Source organism: Bombus fervidus, chromosome 11, assembly GCF_041682495.2.
Source record: "Bombus fervidus isolate BK054 chromosome 11, iyBomFerv1, whole genome shotgun sequence".
NCBI lineage: Eukaryota > Metazoa > Arthropoda > Insecta > Hymenoptera > Apidae > Bombus > Bombus fervidus.
This window is the reverse complement of record NC_091527.1, coordinates 9,059,692-9,073,258: the sequence shown is the minus strand read 5'-3', so window position 1 is coordinate 9,073,258 and position 13,567 is coordinate 9,059,692. Positions and strand designations below refer to the sequence as shown.

General features: G+C 32.9%; 3 protein-coding genes across 7 annotated transcripts; 2 read left to right on the top strand and 1 right to left on the bottom strand.

The window, feature by feature from the left end:
• The first annotated feature begins 707 nt into the window (after window positions 1–707).
• LOC139991910 (ribosomal protein S6 kinase 2 beta) lies at window positions 708–5,048 on the top strand. 2 transcript variants are annotated; one of them, XM_072012310.1, is made up of 13 exons: window positions 708–726; window positions 1,191–1,267; window positions 1,385–1,582; window positions 1,669–1,750; window positions 1,983–2,143; window positions 2,221–2,327; window positions 2,406–2,583; window positions 2,697–2,862; window positions 2,940–3,095; window positions 3,163–3,671; window positions 3,759–3,997; window positions 4,070–4,331; window positions 4,407–5,048. In XM_072012310.1, the coding sequence occupies exons 2-13, from the start codon at window positions 1,214–1,216 to the stop codon at window positions 4,533–4,535; spliced, it is 2,241 nt and encodes a 746-aa protein (XP_071868411.1). In that variant the 5' UTR covers window positions 708–726; window positions 1,191–1,213; the 3' UTR covers window positions 4,536–5,048. The 2 variants fall into 2 exon arrangements, with proteins under 2 accessions (XP_071868411.1, XP_071868410.1); XM_072012309.1 differs by lacking the exon at window positions 708–726 and having other exon boundaries at window positions 775–1,267.
• A 563-nt stretch (window positions 5,049–5,611) lies between these two features.
• LOC139992405 (guanylate kinase) lies at window positions 5,612–7,571 on the top strand. Of its 4 annotated transcripts, none has more exons than XM_072013210.1 (6): window positions 5,612–5,778; window positions 6,015–6,415; window positions 6,522–6,789; window positions 6,870–7,093; window positions 7,199–7,306; window positions 7,397–7,571. In XM_072013210.1, the coding sequence occupies exons 2-6, from the start codon at window positions 6,379–6,381 to the stop codon at window positions 7,402–7,404; spliced, it is 645 nt and encodes a 214-aa protein (XP_071869311.1). In that variant the 5' UTR covers window positions 5,612–5,778; window positions 6,015–6,378; the 3' UTR covers window positions 7,405–7,571. The 4 variants fall into 4 exon arrangements, with proteins under 4 accessions (XP_071869311.1, XP_071869313.1, XP_071869314.1 ...); XM_072013212.1 differs by lacking the exon at window positions 5,612–5,778 and having other exon boundaries at window positions 5,785–6,415; window positions 6,870–6,901; window positions 6,989–7,093; XM_072013211.1 differs by lacking the exon at window positions 5,612–5,778 and adding an exon at window positions 5,801–5,931.
• LOC139992404 (uncharacterized) lies at window positions 7,353–11,338 on the bottom strand. The gene is made up of 3 exons (XM_072013209.1): window positions 10,734–11,338; window positions 10,042–10,081; window positions 7,353–9,875 (listed from the first exon to the last, which is right to left on the bottom strand). Exons 1-3 carry the CDS (start codon window positions 10,783–10,785, stop codon window positions 8,879–8,881), a joined length of 1,089 nt encoding a protein of 362 aa, XP_071869310.1. The 5' UTR covers window positions 10,786–11,338; the 3' UTR covers window positions 7,353–8,878.
• Window positions 11,339–13,567: the final 2,229 nt, after the last annotated feature.

Here is a 13,567-nt window from a genome sequence, read left to right as displayed (position 1 = left end):
AGCAACGTTCATTGCAAAGTGTAGCATTTGCAGGTCACTATGACAAAACGAAAGGAAGTCACTTTACGTAAAGTTGCGCATGCCTGGCTGTATCACTTGCTAGGTGGCAGCACGTGCACTATATTACTATAGGGACTATTAAGAATTATTTTAAAATTTAAAATTAATAATAACAGAAATATTATTCGTTTCGTAAGGATAAATTATTTTATCCTCACAAATAGTTATTCGATTAATATTTCTGTTATTATTAATATATCTATACACATCTATACACATATATCTATACACACACACACACAATACACAAGTAAAGTGTAAAGTTGAGAATAAGTATATTAGTAATTAGTATATATATTATATATATATATATATATATATTAACTTAGGCTTATTTGTACTGAAAAATCTCTAGAATAATATTGCACTGTATTACATACTTTGAAAGTACGCGACTATGGGTAACCCTTTACCCGGAAGAAGGGAGTGTCGCTCTTTTCCGGAAGTATGGAAGTTTAAATTTTCTTCTCTTTCCGCGCAGAGTTCTTTTAGCGGAAGTGAACTTTTTCCGCTCGCAGTTCGACATCTGTATCTAAAAGAGAGAAATATATAATTTTATATAAAATTGCATCACTTGTTAGGTGCCAGGGATATTTCATGTGAACGTGTCTTACAATATATAGAATGAATGTTTTATACATCGATTTTATTTCATTAAAGAATGAAGTACAATTTTTAGTAAAAGAATTAAAATTTACTTATAAAACAATTGTATTTTTTTTCTTCCTTCATATTTGTTTGAATATACTGTTATCGCATTATATATTATCTATATCTTACAAATACATTTCCCAATCTATTTTGCTTTGTTTGTTGACAAATCAATAAAGTACATATAAAGGTGACTTCTTAGACCAACAATACAGGAACGTAAAAAGGACAGTCGTCATACAAAACATTGAAACATCGGTTTCTAGTATATATTAACGGTTTAACGCGTTATCTGTGGTCAATAAGTACCAGAGTATATGTCATAGATGCGTCTATCAATTTACCGCGAATATCCATAACGTATTACATTTTGAGGGTGATCTACGTCGCGCTCTTGTAACATAACTAAACTAAACGTTAATTTATGACGACCGCGCACGCAAGAATATTTTACAAACATAACATCTACAATTTCACAGATAATAACACAACGTCGAATATAATGCCGTTGGCGAATTTGACAGTTCCTTGGTCTGAGCAACATGTGACTGAAAAAGTAGTATTTTTATATTTGTTAAATACATCAATTAGTGTTAAAAATTTGTCAATTACGTGTTATTAATTCTGTATTACAATTGTAAATTTATGCATTGTAATCAATTTAATTTTTCAGCACGACGTAGATATACTTCCATCAGAGTCCCAAGAGGAAGTAGGAATAACTCAAGAAAATGTAGTTGAACCACCTTCAAATGGTTGTTCTGAGACACATGAAATAGAAGTACGTGAAGTAGTAAGGGATGGACATGAAAAAGCAGATCCATCTCAATTTGAACTGCTTAAAGTTCTGGGTCAAGGGTCTTTTGGCAAAGTATTGAACATTACAATGAATGAAAAATAACTTTAGATATAATCAAGTGTAATTATTTAATAATAAAAATTCTTGTGTTAATTCAGGTATTCCTTGTGAGAAAGGTTGTTGGAAAAGATAGTGGGACAATTTATGCTATGAAGGTATTAAAAAAGGCAACATTGAAAGGTGCTTAATAAGTTAAATATATATAAGTATGAGGGTAGCTCTGAAGGTTTTAAAAACTGAGGACTGTCGTAATGAAACATTGATTTTAATTATAAAATACAAAGATCTTTTTATTGCTGTGTACATATTATTATATTAAATTTATAAAAGGAATTTTCAGAGCAATTCCTCTTATATTGAAAATTATTTCTTTTTCTTTTTAAAGTGGTTTAATATTTCAATATTATCTTAGTTCGGGACAGAGTTAGAACAAAAATGGAGAGGAATATACTGGTAGATGTTGAACATCCATTTATTGTGCGACTACATTATGCATTCCAAACAGAAGGCAAACTCTACTTAATTTTAGACTTTTTAAGAGGTGGCGATTTATTTTCAAGATTAGTTAAAGAGGTATACAGTTTATAGTATTAGTAATTTTATGATATTTTTACAACTGTATTGATCCACTTTTATAATTATTGCTCTAGGTAATGTTTACTGAAGATGATGTAAAATTTTATTTAGCTGAACTTGCTCTTGCATTGGGTCATATACATAAGCTTGGAATTATTTATAGAGATCTCAAACCAGAAAAGTTTGTATTATATCATTTGTCAATAATTCAACCATTATAAAGCTATATAAATTTTAATATTCATTTTGTTTATGACAGTATTTTGCTTGATACTGAAGGTCATATTGCTTTAACCGACTTTGGTCTAAGTAAGCAGCCTTTAGATGATTGCAAAGCATACTCGTTTTGTGGTACTATAGAATATATGGCACCTGAAATTGTGGATAGGAGAGGACATTCATTTGCTGCAGATTGGTGGAGTTTTGGTGTTCTTATGGTTAGTTGCATATAAATGATATGACGACACACACACATATATATATATATATATATATATATATATATATATATACACACCAGATTGTATTTAAACAAAATCTTAACTTTCAGTTTGAAATGTTGACTGGAGCTCTTCCATTTCAAGGAGCAAATCGCAAAGAAACAATGACACAGATAACAAAAGGAAAACTCGGAATGCCACATAATATTTCACCAGAAGCACAATTACTCCTTAAAGTATTGTTTAAAAGAAACCCTGCAAACAGACTGGGATTTGGTACTTATTTGTAGTGTTCTTTAAAATACAAAAATAGCTATTATGCTATATTCATTTATTATTTTCATTTATTTAAGGCGGAATAGAAGAGATAAAAAACCATGTGTTCTTTGCAAAAACCGATTGGGATGCGCTTTACAGAAAAGAAATAAAACCGCCTTTTAAACCAGCTGTTAGTCAAGAAGATGATACATTTTGTTTTGATAGTGAATTTACATGTAAAACGCCCAAAGGTAACGTGAATTACTTAATTCTGTATAATTCATGTTCCAAATGAGTAAAGTTATTATAATATTTTAGATTCTCCTGGGGTACCACCAAGTGCTAATGCTCACGAATTGTTCCGTGGATTTAGCTTTGTCGCGCCGTGCCTTCTTGAGGATCACGTGAAAATTCCTGAATATAAAAACTGTGATAGCCTTAGCGCAACTTTCCCAACTTACGTGAGCCCTATCTCCGTGAATGATGAATATGAGTTTAAACAAGAAATTGGTAAAGGAAGCTACAGTACTGTTTATTTAGCTGTTCATAAAGCTTCTAAAGCAGAGTATGCTGTGAAGGTAATTGAGAAATCAAAAAGAGATCCTACAGAAGAAATAGAAATTTTGCTCCGATATGGAAGGCACCCGCATATTGTAACTTTGAGAGCTGTTCATGAAGATGATAAACGAGCTTATCTTGTACTTGAATTATTGCGTGGTGGAGAACTACTTGATCGGTTACTACAAAGACGTAATCTCACAGAAAAAGAAGCAGCCGAAGTGATGTACACAATAGTTAGCGTAGTCAATTATCTTCATGAAAATGGAGTAATTATCTATTTAGTCATCATCTCTTACGTTTAGTATTCTACCATGTTGAGTTTACTGATTAATATCGGTTTACGTAATCAATAGGTTGTTCATAGAGACTTAAAGCCATCTAATATATTGTATTCAAAGTCGGGGGGTGATCCATCGACACTTTGTTTATGCGATCTTGGTTTCGCAAAACAGTTACGAGCGGAAAATGGTTTGTTAATGACACCTTGTTATACTGCAAATTTTGTAGCACCGGAAGTGTTAAAACGCCAAGGATACGATGCAGCGTGTGATATCTGGTCACTTGGTGTTTTGTTATATATTATGTTGGCTGGGTAATTAAATCTGATTACGTAAAATTTGAAAAGTACGTATATTAAATACTAGATTACATTTCTATATTTTAGATATACACCATTTCGTAATACTCCCGGTGATAGTGCAAGAGACATATTAGATCGTATTGGCCTCGGCTACATTGATGTTGAAAGTGGAATATGGCATCAAATTTCGAATGAAGCTAAAGATCTAGTTAAAAAAATGTTACACGTTGATCCTAATCGGAGGCCTACTGCAGCTGCCATATTAAAATATTCGTGGATTGCTAATCGTCATCGTCTTCCACAGAAAGTATTACCTGATAGTTCTAAGGATCCACATAGCCTAAAGGTATATAATATTTTCTTTAGATACATTTCAAGTAATCATGATTAAATTAATAGCATAAATTGAACATATTTTTAGAGAGCAGTAACAGCAACATATAGAGCGATGTCTAGCAGTCCGAGATCGCCTCATATCGGACCTGTTGTCATGTCTGCATTGGCACGACGAAGAACACAAGCCAAGCCTACTGGTCCTACCGAAGTTTGAAACAACTGTGTTTCTATTTTGTCAAAAAGTAAAGGCAAGATACGAAAAGTTACGAATTATGTATGTGATTACGTATATGAAAAGACTATATTTTTTCTCGACATAAATTTCTAGTATTATTTGTGCAATGTTCAAATGTAGCTAGTATGTATTAATTTTATAAAAATTATTCTTTATTCTGTTATTCATATAACTTACATCACTAAAATCATCTCTATCCTGGTTAAAATTTGTGTATGTGTATAGAATAGAAAATGTGTGTTTAAATCCATATTTTCGATTTAAATATAATATAAAAATGGAATTTTAAATCTTATAGTCTGTATTGTACATGACTACCATTTCAATATTAAAAATAATATAAACTATAATAATAATATAAATTTATGAAAAATATCTATATATATATATTTAATAAAATGTAAAAATGAAGTATATATCTATTTTAATTTTTGATCAATATTTTTATTTGTTAAACATTACTTGTATATAATAAAGTATGTTTTACTTAACTAACCATAGTTAAAATGATTAAGTAGTTGATTTTTAAGTTTCACATTTTATTTTTAATCGGAATATACTCGAATAAATACTTACGTAACTAATATTCAATAATGATAATCTTATTTCTTAGAAAATTACGACAAGTATACAAATTAGTATGATTTATAATAAATATTCAAATATAATTCGTGTTGGTTATCAAAATAAGAGGTATTATTATATACGAAAAGTTCATTTTCATTATATATTGTTTTAGATGCATTAGTAAAATAAACAAACCATTTTTTTAATTATTCCCCTTATTTCATAGTAAGATTAATTGCGTATCTTGTTAAATAAAGAGATAAAAACAGAATTTGTACATTTTAAATCGTGTGAAAAATTATTTGTATAACATATAAAGAAGTAAATTCATAAGTATATAATAAAGAAAAAAAATAATAATATAATAATAATAATAAAATTCCACATTTCTCTTATCACAGATATATATATCTTGAAAATGTATATAGTTTATACGAATCACATATTGTATACTATGTACATACATACGTATAAGATGTTCTTAATTCACAATGCGGCGGTATACGCGCAGACGCCCATTATTAAACGAAAACGTGGTAGCTGTTTGTTCCGACTGCGGACTTTCGTGCTTTACTTTGCTAAAAGCTGTTGTCATATTTTTTAATAGTTCTTACTACTATATTATACGTTTTTTAAAATTTAGTTATCTATAAAGGTGAGACAATATTCAATATTCGTCGAATTTCTTATTTGTTCATTGAAATAAAGAAGAATTACGCGAAAGACAGTGATTGTGATACCCTTAACGAAGTCAGTTTCATACATTGATCTTACTTTTTATTCAACGTGATTAATGAAAGTTGAAGATGTACATATATTAATTGCAGTAAATAAGATTCTGAAAAGATTTTTGGATGAAAGCATTTAAATATTGTAGCTTTTATTTTTCAGTGCATCCGATCAACTTTTCCTATTAAGTAAGTTACACAATTACGACACATTTTCCTTCAAGAAATCAATATTCCGAAGATACCACACGTTAATTATCGTTCCATGGTTTGTAAGAATCTCAATATACTGCAAAAATAATGATATGACAGTGATTACCTATAATGATTTTTCGTTTTATTTTACACGCTTATTTCTGTTCTAATTAATTAATACTATTAATTAATAATGTTTTCGGTGTTTTTGGTCTACCGTATCTTTCATCGATTTGTATTAAATTCATCGTAAATACAACAATAGATATGCCTGCACTTACACGTTCTCTTCAATTGTGTGAAAATTAATTGAATTATAAATACGTAAGAGTATGGCATCACTTTCATGTTTTAGAACATTAGCATTAGGTATGAAGTGATTGAATCTATTCAAATTAAAAACCCAAGTTTTATCTTCTATTGTGAATTTTTATTGTGATAAATTGTTCCGTAACAATATTACATTCATTTTTAGGTGCTTGTAATATGTTTCGTAAAGGCTCACGTCCATTAGTTTTGTGTGGTCCTTCAGGAAGTGGAAAAAGTACGCTTTTAAAAAAGCTTTTTGAAGAATTTCCAGATACATTTGGTTATTCTGTGTCTCATACCACTAGAAGTCCTAGACCAGGCGAGGAAGATGGGAAACATTATCATTTTACTACTAAAGATAAGATGCAAAAACAAATAGAACAGGATGAATTTCTTGAAACTGCTACATTCAGTGGGAATATGTATGGTACTAGGTAAAAATTGAATTTTTTTAAACAAAAGATGCAATAATAGATTTTATTGGTTATACATAAATCTTTTTCAATATTTTTAGTAAACGTGCAGTAGAAGAAGTACAAAAAGCAGGTAAAATTTGCGTATTAGATGTTGAAGTGCAAGGAGTAAAACAAATAAAACAAAGTTCTTTGGATCCATTGTATATATTTATTAAAGCACCATCTATCGAAGAATTGGAGAAAAGATTAAGAGCTAGGAAAACAGAAACAGAAGATGCTTTGGAACGGAGATTATCCATTGCTAGGCTAGAGATAGAATATGGTAAGTATTATAATTAATTTATTGCTTTGTTAAAAACTGGGATACGTTTACTATGTATTTTAACGTTAGATGAGGAAATATATATATACTTTAGAATTATTTTAGGAGAAAAGCCTGGTAATTTTGACATAGTGATTGAAAATGACAATGTTTCTAAGGCATATGAAAAACTGAGAGACTTTCTGATGTCAAATCTAAAGCAAGTTGATGCAGGTATAATAAACAGTGCTTATGTATTATATGTTAATTATTATCCATATAATTGTTATGTATATTTATATTTGTGTTTCTAATATTTTACAGGACGTTAAACATACGCCTCTTAAAGATATATTATTCTTTGAAATCGTAAATCATAAATTATAATTATTTTTATATATCATTGTGTAAATTATAATAATAGATAATTATTACACAATGAAGCGCATGATTAAATCATGTCCAAGAATCGGATTACTAGATCAAAGAATAAATTTATGCAAATAATTTTATACAATGCTAAATAGACCTTAATATTGCAAGAGTAAATATAGGTATACATGCTTCAAGCTTGTTACATGCATGGTACTAATGTAAAAATTCAGATTAATGTCACTTTAAAGGCATTGTAAAGCAAGGATGACAAATGTATAGTTTAAAGTAAAATTATGAATAAGGAAACAAGGATATGCAGAATGTTCATACAGTTTGTTTCTATCCAATACTTAAAGAGACTAAGTATATGTCAAGTAACAGAGACTTGTTAAGTTATTTTTGTAGTTTCTTTTACAGTTCTGTATATACTTTTGCTTCGACTTGAATAGGAAAAACATTGTACAGTATTTACATAATAGTAACTTATAGGATTACATCGATTCAGTGCAATACTCTAGTGCTTTAATGCACATAGAATGTGTGCAAGTGTCAAATTATTTTAGATTAATGATATCTTGCCGAATGTATACAAAGGACGGTCAATTTATGCGAAGACGGAACTTTACTACAGGCTAGATATCTAAAAAGAAAACTGAAGAATTAACTATAATGTTTAAGATGTAGCTAACTGAGACTATTCACCAGACGAAGTTGTGTTCCAATAGTGTAGATTACTTATAAAGTACTTGTGGTTTTGTCCTCGTCAAACATCGTATACTCACTGCACAAATCGAGATTCATTCATAAATTCAATTACACTTGAATGTATCGTATTGCCGATTCGTCAGAAGGGAAAGGCATTACACGAACATCCCTTTAAGAGCATTCATCATCGAGTAGACATATTTCACACGTTCTATTTATTTGCAAATATTTTCGAAAAATTATATTCGAGATAAATATACTTTCATGTTAGATAAAAATCAACGAAATTTTCGAAATTCTTACAATTACTGTCGTTTATTTGTTTCTTACACATCACATTTGTACATGGTACAAGATATGAATATGAATCATTTTATTTATCGAATATCAGCATGTTGTTGCTTCCACGAGCGCGGAAGAAATTACATATTTTCCTATATACGGGGTGTTATCGTTTACTTGTTAGTACGTGTGTATGGTTACATAAATATGAAGATAAAGCGACGTTTGAATGAACAAGGCGTAGCGAAATATCTATGCATTGTTAATGAAAATTGTATCATTGTTGTATCATGATATATCGAATAAATATTTCAACCGTATGCGATACTGAAAACAAAATATCGTTCCTTTTAAACTCCCCTTAAAATTTATCTCGAAATCAACAATCTATCAATTCTATATTCCCTTAGAGTAAAATATACGTGAAAATGATAAATTTTAGGACTAATGACGAGAATAGTCGCGTCTTGGCCATTCACCGTGATGGTGACGAGTTTTATGTCTAGGTACTTCGCTAACTTCGATGGACGTCACTTTTACATCTTTATCCTCTGTTGTTTTTTTCATTTCATCCTGAATCAAATTATCCCCGTAATTCCTGGGCATAAGTTCACTAGTTTCCTTCGTTTCAGCCAAGTTTCGAACCTTATTCTCCGTAGTTATTTCCGGTTTCCTGGAAAATATGTAATTGATTACCTGAGGTCGCGGTGCAAAGATGTTCTCCGTTGGGTAAGCATTTGTAATCGATCTCGAATCCGATGGATTCGTATCTCTCGTTAATGGCACGTTTATCTGACTCGTTCTCACTGCTTGTATCACTTTCTGTTCTCGTGTCGGTTGATCCTCGTATCGAATCGATTTGAGCGATCCCAAAGAATCTCTGTCAGCAAGATCACGAGCGGTCAATCTTCTGATCGAATCTCTTTGATCTTCGGTTGATTCGATCCTACTGGGCAAGGCTAAAGGTTCTTCTCGAATTTCTTCGTACAGATCTCTTCTCAAATCGCGTTGTTCCTTCAAAGAATCTGGCAAGTTCGGCACGAGGCCGTTAGGCACGACGATTCGACGACGAAACACGAGATCTTGGTATTTGGCGCGATCCAAATAATCCTCTAGGGTGTTCCAGTTTTCCAAATCCCGGGAAATCGCTCTTCTAGCCAGCTTCGAGATTTCTTTTACGTCCAGAGGTTGCGTGTTCGTTTCAAGAAAGAAACGATCGTCATTTTGCAGGATGGTGTTGGCTCTGTTTTCATAATTATCCACTTGAATATTGTTTGCCGGATACGTGAGACGTTCAGAAGGTATTTGATAGGTTTTCTCCAAAACGGCTCCTTGATCGAAATAACGTTTTTGTTGATAGTTGCTGCGAGGTTCCTCGTTGGTGTCTGGATAATAGGCTTCGTAGAAGACCGGACCTTTTTCGAGATCGTAGCTCTCGTAGCTTGGAGCAAAATATGCAGTTAACAAAAATGACTTCGATTAAACTTTGATCAGATATTCTGAGGAACGCTTTTTATCGAAGAAGACATAATCGAGTTTAGAAGCTGACTTTATTTTTTAATAATACGCGCTAATTGGAAAATTAAGAGAAAAGTTCAATTACTTACCGGTGAATATCGGGGTTCCACGTGAAGATCGGCGATACACCTGACGGAAAAGAAAACGTAATTAGTTCGCGGTAATTGTATCGTGAATTTTTGAAAGTCGAAATAATAAAAGCAGCCAGCGGCAAAGGAAAAGTTGAGAACGTTGGTTGATCTAATCGCCATTGTTGCCTTTTTAAACGAGTTCCTTAAACGAATTCTTTGAACCGGCCTCTCTGCTTTTCTACAAAATAAATTTCTTCAGGTTCTGCATTCGTTTAAGCGCGGTAATGAAAACCTTCCGAAACTGTTATTAAGATAAACTTCATTAGAAATTCACAAATTCGAAATGTGCTGTGCGCGCGTTCCTCGTTTCTGTAGAAACTCTTCTTCGTCCCTTCCCTTTTTGTATTCGCGTGTAACTTTAATGAATTTCGTACGGTGCCAAACACAAAATGGCATCATCCTATCGTTTACACGATTTGCTTTGTTTCCGATTCAACGTTTTTTCATCGCTAATCACATTTTGACAAATATCGCCAATCTTTTTATTATTCTTTCAAGCCTTTTATCGTTACTATTTCACGCGTTCCTGTTAATTTCCGCTATATCCGACTATATATATATTCTTCGAGAAACTTTCTTCGCTTATCAGCGTTTATTCCATAAAGGTAAGAGTGAAAAGAAGGAAAGGCGAAAATGAAAAAGATACATACCGATGGAAATCGTTATCACTGTAATTGAAAGTAGACTCCGTTTTAGAGCCATGATCCTATTGCGAGGCAACGACAAGCAACTGAGTCTGTACGATGGGACGTGTGCGCGTATTTTCAGATATGCCTAAAATAAACCACCATTTCCTTCGGGTCTCGCTGACTAATTCACGTATACAGAGGGATAGAGACGGCTGGAAATCTTGAAAGACTGTGATCTACTGCTCTCGTGTCTTCGTAACATCGCGCATGAAATATTAGCTTGTCGACTCGGAATTTTTTCGATGATTCCGCCAAAATCGGTCATTCGAATACCACCGACGCGATGCGACGCAACGGCGAGAAGTGTCGTAATTTGCTCGTGTAATTCGTTGATTCTTCAAGTTTAGTATCTTGTAAACGATGTAAGACAACCTTCCCCTGTAGTAATTGATATTATACTGATATTAAATTAAGTTCCAGATATAACAGTGGTAACTTGAATCGTAAAAATTTCGTAGCGGTTTTGGTGCGATTTTAGCTAAATGATATTCGTTGCGATATTTAAAGGTTCGAATAAATTTCTAAACATACGAACCTGCTTAAAGATCTATATGATCGATCTATATAACGCGATGTTCAATTCTGTAATTGCGACCAAGAACAAAAGGCATTAGTTCCAACGAGTGTATTTTTTCTTATTGTTGCCAGTTGTTTCATCTTTACCAGCTCAATTTCGTTTTGTTGTGTTCTATCTGTTATTTCGCCAATTTTTTAGAATACGCGTGTTACTATAACGCGTGTCATTTATAAAACAAAAGTGATATTTAATTATCGTGCGAAAAACGTAGTATAACGAGCAACGACGCTGGTGCGACACAAAAAATTGTTTAAATTGATTGTTCAACGGGATCGCGTGAGATCTGCCAAATTGATCGTACTTTCGAGGTTGTGCAAAATCTACGATATCTCATACCGTATCGGTTTGCAATTTCTACATTGATCGTATGGGTTCATTCGATGGTTTTCATGGCAAAAGAAACGAATTGCTCCAGTGGAAAATTTTCAATGGGAACATCCGTTTGGCTATTTTTATCCGAATTGCCATTTTAATTAATGCTAAGCAAATTCTTACAAAATTCTCTCATTATCCTCTTATTCCTTTCAACTACAAGTAAATCAAACTGAACAATGTATTCAATTTAAAGTATAAACGAGGCACGTCGTGTGGTTATTCAGACGAGTAGCGTGAAAATTATTTAATAATAGAATTTTTTTCTTGATTTTTTTTCTACCGTAATTCGAACCATCCATTTTCGTTAAAAAAAGATGACGATGGCTAACCCTGTCGCAAGTACGAAGAAACTGATCTTCGAGTCGTGTTCAACCGAAACGCCGCGAATTTTGCTTCTCGTCCTCGTCGATATTTTAAAAGTTCATCTTCATCCTCAAGATACTATCTAATACAGGGTGTGTTCTCCATAACGTTGCAGAGTCTGGGTGATTGAATCCACCGATCATGATAGTGATCATCGCGCGATGAAACGAATCGCTTGATAGAAGACGATCTAGATGGATCTTGGCTGAAATTTAGAAAACGTAGACGATAATTCGGGAGACTTTAGCTTCAAGAATACGTGTCACGTTGAACATATAAAAGGAGTGTACCTGAATGTTGTAAGACGCGGTGCAGCATACGAGTTCCAGTTTTATCTCCGGAAGATTCGTTTACCAAAGGAAGATATCGACTTGAACAAATTTCTAATAACGTTGGAAATATGTACCATATTCTTTTGTAATCTTTTTAATATTGGATTCAAGCGACGATCATCACTGGGACCAAATAAGTCCACTGTATCGTATAAAAGAAATTCTATTGGCAATCCAGTTCTGTTAATAAATCGTTAATTTCGCTATAGAACATATCTGTTATCAAACACTCGTATAGGATACCATTGAACATCCTCATTAGCGTTATATCACGGAAAAGTATGTCTGGTGAAAGGCATCTTCCAGTAGTAGTCGAAGGTAATGAAATTGGATGATCAGTTGCAATATAAAAGATACAGCGCGCCATTGATCGTCAACCTTTTTCAGATAAAGGTATATTTCTCGTGATATCGCGGAGTTTCCATCGTCTTTACGGGATTCGTCCTCTTCTAGAGCTTTTTTTTTTTATCTATCTTCTAGATGATAAACTTGACAAAAACATTGATAAATCACATAACGTAGTTCCAGAGTGGCCGAAAGTTTTTGCCGAATCTTTCGCGCTTCTTCTTTCGGAGAATACGAGGATTCTGAGAATACGAAGCTTTGTTAAGATAATTTATCAACCTTGTTCGCTAATAGCAATTAAAAAATGAATCTCTCGGGGAAAGTAATTTCACTCGTAGCAAGAAATGACATAAGTTCCACAGCTAGAAGAATCGAACTGAGAAATAGGAAGAGGAGAAATGGGAAGGAAAGGCGTCTGATAACGTTCAATCAACGAGTATGACAATTTGAAGGAGGCGAAACTTGGGCCAAGGTACTTGCACGTAGTGCCGTGTCGAATACTCTACCATATACGACAGCATCTTGCACAGCCACACAGACGAGTTGTAGAAGATGTAGAACATTCTCAGATCCTTTGGTACGTTGGTTGCTTTGGGAGCGATCGCGCAAACCCGGTCGAAGTCTGTCCTATTGGTAAACTATGTTGCTCGTGTTGTCTACATACTTTTAGACGAGGAACGAGGCAACCACTCTGCGGTACGCCACGTCCCCGAAACGACGGAAAATGTGGTAGAAATTCTTTGATGGAAAAATCAATCGTTGCATCGCGTTAATCGAGTAATTTATGAAGATAATCTTTTTTA